We start from the raw sequence: 16208 nt of genomic DNA, 5'->3' as shown, positions 1-16208 counted from the left end.
TGCTCGTCCGCAGGGAGAAACATAAAATGGGAACAAAAAGGTCACTTGTCTGTAATTTTTGCATGCTTGTTTAGAAAATGCCTTCACGTTATTTGATGCGTTTACTTCTCTCGATTCTTCTCACTCTCTCTTCACTCTCTTTTGTTAGTGTTGATTTTCGTCTGCGTGCTCTTCAACCTTCAAAAGGCGTGCCTGGATATGGCTTGACGGACCATACCTTCTGTGGAAAATAGGACACAATGCACGTGCTGCTCGTTTCCATTGATTTATTTTTTCTTCAAAATTGTAAACTTTATTTTTCTTTGCCTACGTAATCGTCCTGGAACTGGCCAATGCTCTCTTGTGACCGACAGATGGCTGGGACATAAAATTTGACAATATCGAGATTTACTGGAAAATAAAAGATGAAATATTAAATTGGGTATCATGACAAAACATCCTAAGACAACCAACTTCACAATGTGGATTATTGCAAAACTCGTCACAGCATCAACAGAGTTGCCTATCTATGTCACTTTATTGAAACCGACGTGTCCCATGCCGCAGTTGTCATTTTGGATAGCGTTGAGGTCAGCGACGGCGCCATCATATCGAACAGTTGCTCTATGGAAGATGTCGTCGCGGTGGATCGGCGTAAGTGACTGAAGCGCACAAGCTCGTCGTCGTCGCCATTCAACGTCGTCAGGGTGCCAGTACGTTCGGTACCATTTTTTCCCTCTGCTCCCTCCCCAGAACCACTACTGTACAGCTCATCCAATTCGAAATAAACCACTAGTGCACCCTCCGTAGAGTATCGCCAGGACAAGACGTTTCGCAGGGCACGGGACGTGCACCAGGAGCCAAAGTAGTCGGCTGACAAGCGGCTAACCAGCGGTTTGAGGGTGGTGGCCTTGCCTGCGGTGCCCGAAAACACGCCGAGCAGTGACGGCGATTGTGCCCACACATCGGCGTGCCAGTCCAGGCTGACATGGTCGTCCGAGGCTGTGGGAGTACTAGGATTTGATGACAACGAGTTGGACGAGGACGAGGCGTGCGGCAGGACGCCGCGATGCTTCCTGGTGGCAGCACTGCCGCCGCTGCTGACCGCTCCAGGAGTGTCGGACGTGACTGCTTGATTGGTACGGGCGCCCACGAGGAGGTGGAACAGCTCTGTTGTGGCGGCGCCTGCAGGAGCATTGCCATTGCCGTAATTGATGCCAACGCCGCCAGCAGCAGCCTTTCCAGAAAGAATGGCAGCGCTCTGTGCGCCCAAGCCGTGGACACTGACTTCGATGGCGCTGTGAAATGGCACGAAATCCATGTCCGATGCCGCCACCGGGGTGCGGTCGAGGTCCACGGGCCGGTTGAAGGTTAAGAAGAGAACAGGCTGGTGTTTGTCAGCCGCGCCGCCAGCCATATTGACAGGCCGTGCGCTGACGCGCTGGTTGAGCAGCAATGCCGTGCCGCGGGACTGCGCATTTCGACAGTCAACAAAGATTTGGGTCCGTGAGGCAGTCAGGGCGGCGGGTACCTGCATGATCAACAGCTGGGTGGACAGGCGAATATAGTGGCCGCTTTGGAGGCGGTGCAGCGGGACGACGACGCGGGACGCCCGATCGTTGGACGTGCGGCGGTAGCCTACGTCAAGAACAGCACATGCTCCCTTGGCAGTGTAGAGCAAAGGGAGGGAGATGCTCAGGCCAAAGTTTGTGATTGCGTATGGGCCGATGTCAGACGATCCGGACGCAGCGTTTGCGCTTCCCAATGTGCTGAAGCTTCCAGCACTACCGGGCATGTTTCCACCGCTCCAGCCGCCCATGGTGCCGCCGCCGCCGCCGCTGCCGGTGTTGCCAAACTCGGAGAAGTAGAGGGCCGAGTCACGGAAGACTTTGGGATGCGGCGCGAGAAAACTGGTCCACTGCTCCAGCTCGGCCTTGCGGTGCGTGTCTTGCCGCACAGGGTTCGTCGAAGCGGCGTTCTTGGCACCAGCTGGTGCCGGCAGCATGTCTTCGCTGTTGGAAAGCGTCTGTGGCGGTTGCCCTCCGACCTTGCTAGCCTGCCAGCAGAAAATGGTTTGATCGTTGGACACGCGGATAATCTCCTCCTGCAGCCGGAGGAACGCCCGATGGCCCTCGCCGTACAGCAGCGCCATATGAATGCCGAACAGCCCAAGCAAGCAGTATGCGGTGTCCTCGATGCGTGTTGTGCGGCGCTTTGCCATCCACGACATGCGGCGCGCAATGCTCGCCGTGGAGACATCCTCAGGCCGCTTGATGTAGGTTCGGTCAATGTCGGTGATGTCGCTAATCAGCATGCCTTCCGTTTCCTTGGTAGCCAACGGCAGCCACTCGTACGAGAAGAAAAGCACCTTGGACGGGGCCAACAGCTCCTGCAGTGTCCAGCCGCGCGTGAACCAGGCACTCGCCTTGAACGCGCGGCGCACAGCTGGGTCGGCGAGGTACTTAGGACGGCCACCCGGTGGCGGCGGCGGCGGCTCGCCTGGCGTCACCAAGGGCATGGGGTTGCCGTCCTCGCCCGGGACGACGACGTCTTTCATGAAGACATAGCAGACCTGCGCGTCGCGGTACCATGCAAACATGGAGTTGATGGCCTCCGACAGCTCCGAGCTGCTCGTCTTGTCGATGCAGTTCGTGTCGACCCAGGCATATTCATAGCCATCGTGCGCCGCCTGCTGGCAGGTCAGCTCGATCTTGCGGAAGCCCTCCTTTTTACGCACCGTGGCCAGCCCGTTGCACCAGTCCGCAAAGGTCACTTCGCCATCGCCCCACGTATGTGAGAGGATTGCATACGGCGGGATGTTGTTGAAATACTCTTCGAGCTTGAGTGTCTTTGTGTTGATGAGACGCATGGCTGCAGTGGCATCATCGCTGCCAGGCGTGTATGTTATGTTGTCCCTGGGAGGCGGCCGACAGTCGTTTGTCGGTTACCGGTGTCGGCCACCGTCGCTTGGCCGCGTTGAGAGAGGCTCTGCGTCTGGCTAAAGTACGTGGTGAATAAGAGCCAGCTGTGTCAAGTCACAGGCCCTAGTCGGGGGCTCGTATCTTTCCTTGCCCCCTCTTGCCCCCAACATCCATCCCTCATCGTCCCGTCCCTTATCCTTTTGGCTCTGTTGGTTTGCATTCCCCCCTTGTCCTTCGCGACCAACCACGTCCCTTACACCTCGCTCCTTCCCCCACATCCAGAACCTCAGCGCCGGCCAATGCTTTCCAATTGGCCAGCCGGTCACGACGTGACCCACTCACACGCGTGCGGCGGAGTAGCCATCCAAGGCTGACCACTGTTGGCCTGAATTTGTCGGACAAGAGTACTTTTTCGAGAGTGTTGGAACGGCGAACACTGCGACGGAGAGACTGTTTCGATACGGATAGCCTCGTCTGTTTTCTCGCTAGGGTTTGCCATCTTTTCTACTGCCGTTCCATGATCTTGCTTGGCTCCATTTGCAGTGAGCTCTTTCCGCATGTAGTAGAATCGTAACCTGATCGTCCTTTCCCGCGCTTTGTCAACACGACAGCTTCAGCCCCTTTTAACGTCTTTACTCGCCTGCGTCGTAGCCGCATAATTTCTCTCTCCTCATTAACCTCATCCCCTCTCAAGTCTTCTGCTTCGTTTCCCCCCCCCCTTTCCATTCCCTCTTGAGTGCCAATATTTGCGGAGTACCAAGGAGACGCCGCTACTCCACACGGCCATCCGACGCGACCTACCCTCTTTAGTCTGCACGGCCACTCAAGAGTAGAGGCCGCTTGCTAACCGCATTTGTCAGTGAGAAGACCAGGGGACTGCAGCTGCTCTTGTGTGTCGCCTTTCTTTCTCGCGTACTCTGTATTCTGCTTTCTTGTTCTGTCCCGTTCCGGGACAGTTTACCAACTTACCAACAGCACAAAACTGCTTGCTGGCTCAATTATTCACCCCCAAGACCACATAACATCAAAACATCTCCAACAAATTAATACACCTTCAGCCTACCCAAGCACATATCGTGACCCTACGTTGACCTCGACCTCGACCTCGTTTATCAACTGGAGGCTCGCTTAGTTATTAGACAGTGCACGATCCTACCGGCAGAGCGACGACGTTAATTGCGATCCGATTGCGTGGTCCGATGGCCTCTTACACGACGGACCGTCCTTCGTCGCCTTCTTTCGTCCCCTTCGCCCCCAAACCACTCCCACTCGACCTCATCGGCGTGTCGAGCAGCCTCGGCCTCGACAAGATGTCGTCGCCAATACCGGACGCCAGCAGCGCTGGTGTACTTGATACTCTCAACGGCGTCGCCAACCAGCTCGATCCAGGCCCTGTGCTGCCTCCGCCCTCCGTTTTACCCACCAGTTCGATTGGGGGCTTTCCCAATGACCCAGCATCACCCGTCGACTTGTCGGGCCTATCGCCAGAGGTTGTCGCCCGTCTCGAGCACATTGTCAACAATTTCCGTTCCCTGAACGGCAACGGCTTTGCAACGGGCACGTTGTCTGCCCCGTCGTCGCAATCGTCCTTGCCACCGGCAACACAAGGGCTGCTCTCCTCACTCGGGGCGCCGCCGAGGGAGGATTCATACTACCTCATCGAGAAACGCCGCCACGATGATACAAAAGAACTGCTGTCCAACGCCGAGCAGCGCATCGAGTCCCTTCTCATGGAACAGGACGAGCACAACGGTATCATGGAAGATTTCCGAATCGACAACCGGGACCTGAAAGACCAGTTGGAGGCTAGGGACCTCGAAATTGACAATCTACACAAACATATTGCACAGCTCGGACACGTTGACCAACAGCTGCAGATGCAAATTGCCCGGCAGCAGACGCTTGAGATGCATCTGCAGATCGAGAGAGAGGGACGGAAAGCTGTCGACGACGAATTGACCGTCAGCCGACGCGCCCACGGAAGCGACCTGCAGAAGCTGGATGTTGAGCGAAAGCAACATGCGGCCACCACCGCCGTCGTTGAGAAGCAGAGTGAAGAGATCCGCGAGCTACAACAGCAGCTCGACGCGGCCAACAAGCGCGTGGCGGCACGGGATCGCATGCTGGCAGACGCCGAGGCTGAGAAGCGGACATTACAGGCTACCGTCTTTGACGCTCGCCACAACATTGAAGAGACAGCGGCCGTCTTTGGCGAGGCGTCTCTGGCCTTCAACACGGAGGTCGACCGCCTGATGAACACGCTGCTGTCTATGAAACTGTCAGCCACGCCGCGGGCCGTGCTACCGGTGCAAACGCCGCAGCCGACACTACCGTCGACGCCGACACTACCGCCGACGCCGCCAAGGAGATGAGTCCTTTTCTCCTTTGCGCAGGCAACATGACGCTGTAATTTCCTTTGCATCCGTCTTTTGTATATCGTGGTCTCTTGTGCTGGCGTTGACTTGGGTTAATTTGCTTTGCTGCATTCTTTCCACTTTTGCAGCCCTTTTTGGATCTTTTACATTTGTCGATACCCTGCATAAATTTTTTCCCTTGTGCTGTCCCAGCAGTTTTGCAGCGGATATTGTTTTGTTGAATGTGCTTTATTTTACCTCTTTTGGATATCATAATATGGATAGGAGGCAGTCAAAAACGGACACCACAGCTATGAGGTGTATTCGTTTTATTTACTTTTGGATATATAAATGAAACATAAAAGCAGTAGGTGCCTTGCTTTTCTTACTTGCCGTCATCCGTGTCCGGTACACTCTCCAGATCAACCCAAGACCCAGCGAGCGACGCCAGGTCGTCGTCCGCCAACACAACATATTCAAACTCTTCGAGGTCGCTGAACAGCGCACGGCCATCAATTGTCTGGCCCTCGGCGTCTTCCCAGACACCGTTCAGTGCATAGAGCGGGGTCACTCTGTCATCTCCGTCATCGTCCTGCGCGGCGGGCCGAACACCAGCCTCGGCCGTCTCCGACGCCGACGTCTTCAGCGGTGACGTCGCAGCGCTGTGGCCCACGACACGTCTACCCTTGCGCTTCGCTGCTACATGGCGCACCGTGTAGAGCGGCTCCGCGTGGCGGATGGTGTCCAGGCTGTCGGCCTGGTAGGCAGAGGCAGCATCGCCGGTCGTGGGGGGTGGGCCGTCGATGAGGCCGGAGGCGGGCGCAGCATGGTCGGCCGCATTTGGGTTTGGGCTGTCGTACAGAATGCCGAGGCTGTAGAGCTTGGCCACCTGCTCGTCGTCGTCGAGGCTGGCCGCGTCCCGAGCGACGACGTGCACGCCCGACGACTCGCCCGGCGGCAGTTTTGTTGGATTGGCGTGGGCCAGCTGCACAAACTCGTCGAGCGAGGTCTCCTCGAGCATCGTGTAGTGGCCACCGATGTGGCGCCCGCTGGCCGCCTTCTTGCCCCCGTCCTTGCTGGCGTACGACCGCCAGGCGACCGCTGGCAGGCCGTCCGTCGACGAACTGTTGCCGAGGTCGCCCGCTTCGTGGGACGTGATCCCCTCGTGGTGGTCGGACAGCCGGTGTGTCTGCAGTGAAAGACCGTGGCTCTTGCTCTTGTCGAGCACCAAGCGGAGGTTGCGGTGGCGATAAACACGGCCCTGTTTTGTTTGGACGCGGACAAGATAGCCGCGGAAGCCTGACGTCTCGCTGCGGCCCATGTTTGCGGCTCGATGCGATTGTTTGCCGTGACACTCGAGTTGCTCGAGATAGGTATTGTTTGATAAGGATGCCCCTGGTGGAGGGACGGCGTATCGTATTGTTTTATTCTTACACTACTCTGGCGACAGTAATGGTGATTGGGTCAAAATGCAGCTGTGATGGTGCCCTGTCGTGTTTCCTGGCATGACTCCGCGTGGAGGTTGCCACTCCTCTTTTTATGTGTTTGTAGTTATTGTTTTGTTCTCTTTTCCGTCCGAGACAACGCGTGCCATTTATGGGGCTGTGGTTGTCACTCGATAAGAGCCATATTGCTGCAATGGCATCCCGCCTTGAAGACGATGGCGAAGCAATGCTTCTGCTCGAGTCACCGGCGAGGCTGTGCCGCAAGGTTCGGCCTCGTTGACTCACTCGCTCACACGACTCGTAGTGACGCTGATGCGATCACATCAGGGAGTGTAGTGGTGCGGGGGTGTTGACGCAGAGCCCCAACGGGACCTAATTCTGGGTGCCTTTAGTGACCAATAGGCATGTCGCATTTGTCTTGGCGCGACTCGAGGCGACCACCATAACGGAATAACGGGCAAGAGGCACGAATATCACGACCAGCATAAAATCAAATGCTGTGATTGCACCCCGCGCGGATACTCAGGTGATATGCACCTAGAGAAGTGCATCTAACGAAACGCAACACAATGGACGCGACATTAAATAAGCATAAACACGCATATCCCTCTGTGACGGTATACGACGAGTGACGAACAGAGCTGGACAGCGCGCGGTGTATGACACTACATGCGTCGTACACGGCGCCGGAATGATTTCTGATGTAATTCGTACTTCTGGACGAAAGACGAGTTTTTGTCCTGGGGCTTTGTTTTGTCCTGCGGTGGCTTTGGGCTGGCTTCCGGGCTGGCTTTCAAACGGGCGTTCTCGGAACAGCACAGGTTCCTCGGACGGCAACAGGAAAGCGCCTTCATTTAGCAAAGCGGGTTCTCAACACAGAGTCCTGTTGCAACAAGGCAGATTGTGATACCTTTTACAGTCGGCTTATCGTGTGGCTGGGGAGCGCAAGGGGGAGTCCACGTCAATGAACAGAATCCCACGCCCATCGTCAATCGGTGGCTGACCGGTGAGGTACGACAAGGCAGGCGGAGAAGTTCAGTCATAAACTAAAGGAAGAAAAGAAGAAAGAAATCGAAACAAAGAGGCGAAGAGCCGGGGAAAGGCAGAAAGCCATGTAGGAAATATTGGCAAAAGCAATCTTCTTCTTGCATATGCATTGGACCGGGATTGCCGTACGTCGTATTGCTTGAGAGCAGGCATCCCGCGGAGTGCGGTGTATTACTCCTGCTCTCCCAGTGTTCTATATTTTTGTTGTCTCTTTGTTCGACCGCCATTTTGGCCATATCTTCTTGTTGTTCGCCGGTGCCGACTGCCTGGATCGACACACGAACGAAGCATGGGTAAAAGGCAAGGGCAGAAAGGCAGCGGCTGCAGTACGCGGGTCGCGGCATGGCCATGGCCTCCCAAGTATTGCTGTTGGTGATTGCTTTGGGGGAGCACAGCATATTGGTTTTCTATAAAATAAATAAAAGACGAATATATAAGACGCAAATCCACGCCTTTAACTGGACAGCGCCCGGGTAGCTGCTGTTATTGGAGGTCAAAGAACGCTGAGGCTTGTGCCGACCTGCCGTCTGGCCGCAGCTGAACTCGAGGCAGCGGGGAGCGTCGTGGATGTTGGAGCCTTTGCTTTTCGCCTTGGCGCTCATCTTGTGCAACAACAATGGACAGTCCATCTGCTGTGATGAGGATCCGAAATGCAATTTCTTGTTCTCGAGTGCAGACGCCGAGATCGGCCGCCGGTGTAAATGTGACGTCTTGTTTGCAGATGCCCGATGAATCCAAAAAGTTGTCGTGTTGGCGGAAGAATCGGCTTTTTCAAGAGGCCGATGAAGCAATGGCAGAGGAGCGAGGAGATCTAGCTATCAATGCAAAGACGCAAACGCAGCCGAGACAAACCAAATCCAATCTTCGCGCGACGCCCACCTTGCAGCGAGAGCAGCAATTGTGCGCAAGAAGGTCTCTCGCCGCAGTGTCAAAGATCGCCGACAACTGCCTCAAGCCTCGCGAGCGGAAAACTGAAAGAACGCGAGCCGGTCACGACAATGGGCCTTGCTGCAACGTACGTCCGACTGTCACTTAGCTCGGTATTGTGGAAGCATCTCTCACCGTGTCACCTCGTACATCAAGTGTTACACTACCGTAAAAGATGATAAAAAAAAGGGAATAAAAAGGGGTAAATAGCATCAAAGCCATTCGGTCACAAATCAAGCCATATCGTCACATTGAATATGTGTTTAGCCTCTCTCCTCTCTACCATTCGATTTCATTTCTTATTTACTAATTACGGAGCCTAGCAAGGGGCATCATCCGATGCAAGCCGCTTGAGAGAAAGGTGGCCGGCCGGCAAAAAGAAAACCAAAAACCCATGTCGAGTGTAATCTGGATTGAGTTACGTCGCGCCAGAAACTACCCTCAGCACAGACTAGTGGCAGAGAGTGCGGAGAAACGACGACGGATGTATGTTGTATGTTTGGAGAAAATCAGTCACCATGCATCGTAATGCTCCGGAAACGGAGCTGGAGACGAAATCTGAAATCTGAATAGAAGAAAAGCCAAGACGCGAAGAAGCGAGAAAGAACGAAAAAGAGGAGAACAACAGATGTCGGACGCGAAAAACACAAAATGGCCAGACAAGAAGGAAAGCCAAGAGGCGAGCCCCCGCCGGTCTACGATGTACGAAGCAAACTCCGTGGGCCGTGGGGACTGGATCCGCAGAGCTTAAAGCATGCCCCAGAGTGGAGGCGGCGACGCAAGGCCGACCTTATCTGGGCAAAGTCTGGGCGATGAGCACTAAGAAGGAAAACGAAAGGATGTTTTGACGTCAGTCGATAATGGCGTTGCGTGAACAGTTTGTATTTATGTGCGTCAATGTGAAATGTAATATTGAAAACAGTCGAATGACATACGACGCCTTAATCTCCTATTTGTTTAAATAAAAGGAAAAAGAAAAAGAAAGCGGATTTTGACAAAACCGCTCTGATAACTTCTTTTAATTCCACCAAATATTCACCATCCTATTTTCCCCCCATCCGTTTCCACCACGCTATCTCGCAAATCTCTGTGCCTCCTCCCATCAGCCTCAATATGATATGCGGCATACTTCCTCTTTGGTCCTTTGTCCTTTCCCTTTGTATTGAATCTCTCGTTTTCGTTATTGCCTCTCCCAATGTGGTTTGATTTCTGCTGTGCTTTTCTGTCTGTGTACCATCCCTGTTTCTGGACTTTCTGTGTCTTTTCTGTCCTCTTTGGTGGCAACGGCCTCCCTCTTTTTCTTCTCGTCTGTGTCACACATCTCAATCTCACTTCGTCTCTTTCCATGTTTCTGATCGCATGTCTTAGTCAGTGGCAGTGAAAGTAAAAACGAGTGAGGAGGGATGAAGGGAAAAAGAAGGGGTCGCAACATCTTTGGACTGTGACCCGTCCCTGTTGCACAAAGTACAGATGGGTAGGACAGAACGATGTGTTCACGACAGCGAAGCCGGCCTGGTCTGGGAACAGCGCAACGCCAAATAATGTGGGTTGTTGAGAATGTTTGTTTTCAAACAAAAACATAAAGACGGGCCTCACGACCAAGACAAGTCCACAAAAGAAAAGAACAGACTGCGCAAGAAGGATGAGGCGATGTCAACAAATGGTCTCCGTGTAGGCACAGTTGTCAGGTGCAGTTGCTATCTGCCAGCAACCGCGCAACTCCTTGAAGTACCGCAGGCCCAGAAAGAAGAAAAAAAACGTGCACTTGGAATACAGCAGGGCCGTCAGACCACCGGCCGGTGCGCGTGCATACGTCGTATGCAGTTTACAGCGGTCACAGCAGATCACAACAGGGCTGCTTCCGCGGTGTCCCAGTCCACTCCCTTCTTTTCTTTTGTTTCGTTCTTGCTCTTACTATTGGTCCTCTACCCTGGCCTTCTTCTATCCTTCCATGCATTCCATGCATGCGCGCATGCATTTGTGTCCATTTTTGTCCCTTTTTGAACATCCATGTGCGCCTGAAGTGCGCCTGGGCAGAAGCTCGCCTGTGCGCCCTGAATCAACGTCTGCCTACTCTTCCGTGCTTGCATGCACAAGGGAAGCCGCGTGCGTTGCGGCACGCGGCATCCTCTCCTTGTCAATCCTTTTCTTGTCCTCTTCTCTTTCTCGACGCTGTGTACCTGACGCAGCTGCTGTGTCCGTACGGAAGGCCGTCTTGACTCTTGATGTCGCCTCTTGTCCATTGATCATCTTTCTCCGGCCGTTCTCCGTCTGCGCTTGCCATGTGGCATGTGTCGAGACATGCATGAAGTGTAGAGGATGCCGGCCTGCGCACAAAATCCTTCTCGGCAACCTGGCGACTCGACGATCTGGCGGTGATGGTGATGTGAGCCATGTGTGTGATACGGAGCAAGCTGTGTCCGATGCGAGTTTATGGTGCCTTTGGAAACAGACGCACAAGAGAAGAGACGGAAACGCGGGAAAAGAAGACCCGCTTCCTGGCGGCGAGCACTTTTTTTTTCATCCGTTACCCTTTTTACGCACAATGTTCTTAGCCACGCTCTTGGCTTTAACCTTTTGGTGCAAAGCACATAGAAATGCACCTGACGTAGCCATGTTTTTGATTCTTGCCTGCTGTCTCTGCTCCCTGTCATTTGTGCTCCCGCACTCTTTTATTGGCCTCCTTTAGGCTCGTTCTCGTCTACTTTTTTCTTCTCTTGGTATTCTTAATCTCGTCGACTCTTCCTCGACCTTCCTTCTATATCGTCCTTCCTCCATCCACCGGATTCGTTCACGCCTCTTCGTATATTGTGCGCCACCCGCGATGGCGTTCTAAGGTCTCCTTTCGCCTCCTATCCTCGGTCCGGTAAGGCAGGCTGCGAAAACAACTGGGCAACGACTGCACCATACAGTCTCCGCAGCTACGCACGATAACTCCAAGGTAAGACGTTACCAATTACCAAACGGACGGATACCACGACCCTGAAAGAACATGGCGTCCTGTTCGTATATTGCATTCTTGGCTTGTCTGGCGTCCTGTCCTAGTCGCCCCTTTTCGTGCATTGGTCTTCCGAGCGGCGGGTCCTGGTTTCTTTTCGTGGTTCATTTTGTCGTTTTTCTGTTTTCCCATTCTTTCTCAACTCGTGCTAATACGACATCAGTCTCGTCAATCACGGTTCGACCGATCCTGGCCAAGCCACGCGGGTGCATGCCCCAGCTCACGAACCGACAAGGTTAGATTTGAATTTGATTTGAATTTAAATTTGAATTCGTTCTCATGTGTTCTTCCGATAGAAGCAGGACGCGGCAAACGACAAATGCCAAGGCTCGGCCACCAGCACTTTTGTTCTCGCCCCAATTTGCCCGTCCCGCGCATCTTCCCATATTCATAATCCGTTGTTCTTGTCTGCCGGGGCAAACCTAAAGCAGTCTTCCGGGCCAGTCTCTTGCTTCATACCGACATCAACCGGCATCAAATTACAACCTGCAGCAATCGTTAACAGCTTTGTTTGTTCCCTTGTCGAATCCAGAGACCATCTCCGTCGCTAGCCGCCGTCCTCGTACGGCACCTTGGACCGTCCGTTTGCATATTCTGTGGTGTTTTGTTTGCTCGGCCTGAAGTCGCCCGAACTGGCCGAGTCACCCCTGCCCATAACCAAAGCGAGAGGGAACTCCGACGCCGTTCCTCTCCTACGGTTTCTTCTCACTGTCTCCCCACGCCAAGCTAAGGGATAGAGAAAATACGACTTACGAAAAAAATACAATAAAAAACGATAAAAAATAAATAAATACTAAAAACACACACGCACAAATACAGGTTGGGTTGGGTGGGGTGGTATCGAAAAAGTGGCCTTTTCTCCAAAGCTTCTGGCGCGGAAATCGAAAAGAAGGCACCACGAAAACAACGGACAACAGAAAATAACTAAACACCTCGTGAGAACGGAAACCTAAAGTTGGCCAGTTGGTGCAGGGGTCAACCACACGAAATCAGACGCATTTTCAGAGTACATTCACGTGGGATCGATACGAAAACAACAAAGCCATCGAAGAGAGTCAGCGCGGATTTCATACCCTGTTCCATCCATTCCATTCACTCACCGATTTTCCCATCCCGCCACGCCCGCCTCGCCCAACTTCAACCGTCGAGACCACCGCTCGAGACTACACTGACGAACTTGACGCCAGCTCGGACGCGGCTTATTCCCTTGGCTAGGCCCGCTCTTCACCCGCACTGTCACCTCCTTGTCGCCCCCCTTTTCGCTTCAACATTGACCTCGATCCCCCCGCAACAGTCGACTGCCGATCATCCCATGTGGGTCATTGACCCGGAGCGGCACTGCCAACACACTCTCTCACAGTAAATAACAGTGCCTTCACGCGCCAGGCCTCTCTGTTCTTCTGTTTATCTGCTCCCCAATCCCGTCAAAATCGCCGGTATTTCCTGGACTGGCCGCCTGCTGATAAATTACGTCGCCGCCCACCCGATCCCCTTTTGGGAGGCCTAGATTCGATCCTCCTCTGTTCCTCCATTCCGGGTTTTCATCACGTCCATCATTGCCTTTTTCTACCCACGCATTTTGTGTCATTCACCACATTTTGATCTCCGCACTCGGTCTTCCTCCACAGCGGCGCCCTTCGGAGTCACAGCGTCTGTCTCTTTACGCCCGCTGCCCTTCTGCCCTCGCTCTTCTGTCCCTGTCGCTTCGTTTCTTTCTCGTCTGCTTGTTGGTGGCTGCCGTGGTTTATTTCGCGTCGCTATTTTTCCTTTTCCTTTTCATCGCTTGCTTCCTTCCCTCCACCTCTCCTTAGCCACTTCCCACCACGCACTAGCCCCACCTCGACTTTCCCCTTTGGTCGCCTCCTCCGACTTACACCTGCTGCGTGCGTGTACTGTTTGTTGGCCCCAGTTTTTGGGACGCTCTTGTGTGTCGACTAGGTTCGTTGCCACTTTCTGATTCCCTCGACGTTGAAGCTCCCAGCTCCTTCTCCAGGTTGGAAGGAACGAAAGGATCAAAAGTGGAAGAAGGAGGCCCGCCAAGCCAAGACTCGAGAACTCCTGCCTCGAAGGATACAAAAACCCTGGAGGGAAGGAGCTTCCCACAAATAGTGACGTGGAAAACAACAAAATAGGGCAACAGCGAATGTCATCCCCCTCACTTCACCATCACCTCTTTGCCTCCTTCCTTCCGCTTTGTCTTCTCTCTCGCTCTCCATCTCTCTCCCTAAATATCCCGGTCTCCCATTTTTATTACGTTCCTCTTGCCCCTTTTCTCTTTCGAACGCATTTGAACGCAACAAACCCGTCATACTCTCTTCCTTGCTGTACCAACCCAGAATATCACAATGAGTGACGACGAAAAAGCTCACGGCAGCCCCGGGGCCGACACCGCGACTGCTGACACGGCGACTGTGTCCGACATCCCTCCCGACCCAGACGCACACCTGAGCGAAGCTGAGCGGAAAGCCATCGTGGGTGTTTCTTTTCCCAACAACGACGCTCCAATTGGAGCCATCAATAATGTGCTATATTGTGCTATACTGAATACTGACCATCCTAGGATCGTAAATTGATTTGGCGCCTGGATTTAATTCTGATTCCATGGGTGAGTGAACTCTGAGACACCATAAAAAAAGCCAAAAAAATCATCGTTTGCATATCTCCAAAAATCTCCAAAGTCTCCAAGAATGGTTCAAACCCCCCTACTAACCGCGTCTCTGTCCGTCCAGCTCTGTCTTTTGTACCTGATGGCCTTTTTGGACCGCACCAACATCGGCAATGCCAAAATCGCCCACCTGGCAACCGACCTGGGCTTGTCGACGCCGCAGTTCAACATGACCCTGACCATCTTCTTCATCTCCTACTCGCTCTTTGAGCCCCTCACCAACATCCTCCTGAAGCGCCTACGGCCCTCCATCTTCATCCCCATCATCATGGTCACCTGGGGACTCAGTATGCTGAGCATGGGCTTCGTCAAAAACTACGGCGGCCTGTTGACAGCCCGCTGGTTTTTGGGCTTGTGCGAGGCCGGCCTCTTCCCCGGCATCAACTACTATCTGTCCTGCTGGTACAAGCGCTCCGAGTTTGGCATCCGTGCTGCCATCTTCTTCTCGGGTGCCGCCATTTCCGGCTCCTTTGGTGGTCTGCTCGCCGCGGCCATTGGCCTTTTGGACGGAAAGCGCGGCTACCCTGGCTGGGCATGGATTTTCATTGTCGAGGGCGCCCTCACCGTCTTTTTGGGCCTCCTGTCCTTTTTCATGGTGCACGACTTCCCCGACGAGGCCCGCTTTCTGTCGTCCGACGACCGCGTCCGCGTCATCCGCCGCCTCAAGCTCGACCAGCAGGCGTCTGCGGGCCACGAGGAGTTCCGCTCGACGTACCTGTGGGCCGCCCTCAAGGACTGGAAGATGTGGCTTGGCATGGTCATTTACATGGGCTGCGACATGCCACTGTATGCCTTCTCGCTGTTCCTGCCATCCATCATTGTCGCCATGGGCTGGGGCGACTCGGTCGTCCACAGCCAGCTCGTGTCCGTGCCGCCGTACGCCGCGGCCGCCATCCTGACCATTGTCATTGGCTACGTCGCCGACCGCACGCGGCAGCGTGGCCTCTGCAACATTCTCGTGTCCTTGCTTGGCATCGTCGGTTTCAGCATGCTCATCGGCTCGTCGCGCCCTGGCGTACAGTATGCCGGCACCTTTTTGGCGGCCTTGGGCATCTATCCGTGCATCGCCAACACCATTACCTGGGTGGCCAACAATTCCGAAGGCGTCTACAAGCGCGGCGTCGTGCTCGGCTTCGTCATTGGCTGGGGCAACTTGAACGGCATCGTGTCGTCCAACATTTACTTTGCCGCCCCGCGCTACTTTGTCGGCCACGGCGTCGTCTTGTCCTACATGGCACTGTTCTTGTTTGGCGGCTCGGTGCTCATGACTCTGATGCTGCGCCGTGAGAACACACGCCGCAAGCGTGGCGACCGCGACGGCTGGGTCACCGGCCTCACTGCGTCTGAAATTGACATGCTGGGCGATAGGCGGCCAGACTTCATCTACACCACATAGAAACCCACATGACGGGCATTGGTGGATGGATGGAGAGAGAAAGACGGATGAGCAAAGGGAATACCACGTTGGATCCTGGGGCCAGTTGAGCCTACGATGATATAGTTTTTTTTTTTTTGTACGACCCATTTGTTACTCTTGCTTTTTTGATTGGTTTGTTGATAGCCGTTTGTTTTGACAGCATGGTGAAACGGGGACTGGGAAACCAATCAATAGCCGATGGTGGGAGTTGGGCGGCTCACTGTTGCTTTCTCACATTCACGTTTGCTCACGAGGAGTACGTCGCACTGACGGATAGGAGAAAAGTCTGTCCTGGCCATCTCGACCATTTTCTGGTGTTTTTTGGTCTTTCTTTTTTGATGCTTGAAATCTACCCAATCACTTTGTTCTTTTCAAATTGTCATCTGGTTTTCTGTGCAATCCACCGCTCTATCGACTAACGGCAGTGACGGCGAAAATGGGACGATGGCCACACG

General features: G+C 53.9%; 5 protein-coding genes across 5 annotated transcripts; 2 read left to right on the top strand and 3 right to left on the bottom strand.

Moving 5' to 3' along the window:
* Positions 1-511: 511 nt before the first annotated feature.
* Positions 512-2848, bottom strand: SPSK_08649 (uncharacterized protein; the record flags this gene model as incomplete). The annotated part of the gene is made up of 1 exon (XM_016735240.1): positions 512-2848. One exon carries the CDS (start codon positions 2846-2848, stop codon positions 512-514), a length of 2337 nt encoding a protein of 778 aa, XP_016588685.1.
* A 1251-nt stretch (positions 2849-4099) lies between these two features.
* On the top strand, positions 4100-5272 carry SPSK_09428 (uncharacterized protein; the record flags this gene model as incomplete). Its single annotated transcript, XM_016736000.1, has 1 exon — positions 4100-5272. One exon carries the CDS (start codon positions 4100-4102, stop codon positions 5270-5272), a length of 1173 nt encoding a protein of 390 aa, XP_016588684.1.
* A 367-nt stretch (positions 5273-5639) lies between these two features.
* SPSK_09620 (uncharacterized protein) lies at positions 5640-6575 on the bottom strand (the record flags this gene model as incomplete). Its single annotated transcript, XM_016736192.1, has 1 exon — positions 5640-6575. The coding sequence occupies one exon, from the start codon at positions 6573-6575 to the stop codon at positions 5640-5642; it is 936 nt and encodes a 311-aa protein (XP_016588683.1).
* A 4235-nt stretch (positions 6576-10810) lies between these two features.
* On the bottom strand, positions 10811-11068 carry SPSK_10166 (uncharacterized protein; the record flags this gene model as incomplete). Its single annotated transcript, XM_016736717.1, has 1 exon — positions 10811-11068. One exon carries the CDS (start codon positions 11066-11068, stop codon positions 10811-10813), a length of 258 nt encoding a protein of 85 aa, XP_016588682.1.
* Positions 11069-14016: 2948 nt separating this feature from the next.
* Positions 14017-15732, top strand: SPSK_08988 (uncharacterized protein; the record flags this gene model as incomplete). Its single annotated transcript, XM_016735570.1, has 3 exons — positions 14017-14142; positions 14232-14276; positions 14401-15732. 3 exons carry the CDS (start codon positions 14017-14019, stop codon positions 15730-15732), a joined length of 1503 nt encoding a protein of 500 aa, XP_016588681.1.
* Between the last annotated feature and the right edge of the window lie 476 nt (positions 15733-16208).

The sequence above is a fragment of the Sporothrix schenckii genome (assembly GCF_000961545.1).
Source record: "Sporothrix schenckii 1099-18 chromosome Unknown Cont44, whole genome shotgun sequence".
In the NCBI taxonomy this organism is placed as follows: domain Eukaryota; kingdom Fungi; phylum Ascomycota; class Sordariomycetes; order Ophiostomatales; family Ophiostomataceae; genus Sporothrix; species Sporothrix schenckii.
The sequence above is the reverse complement of the archived record's forward strand: the minus strand, read 5'-3'. Positions and strand labels throughout refer to the sequence as shown.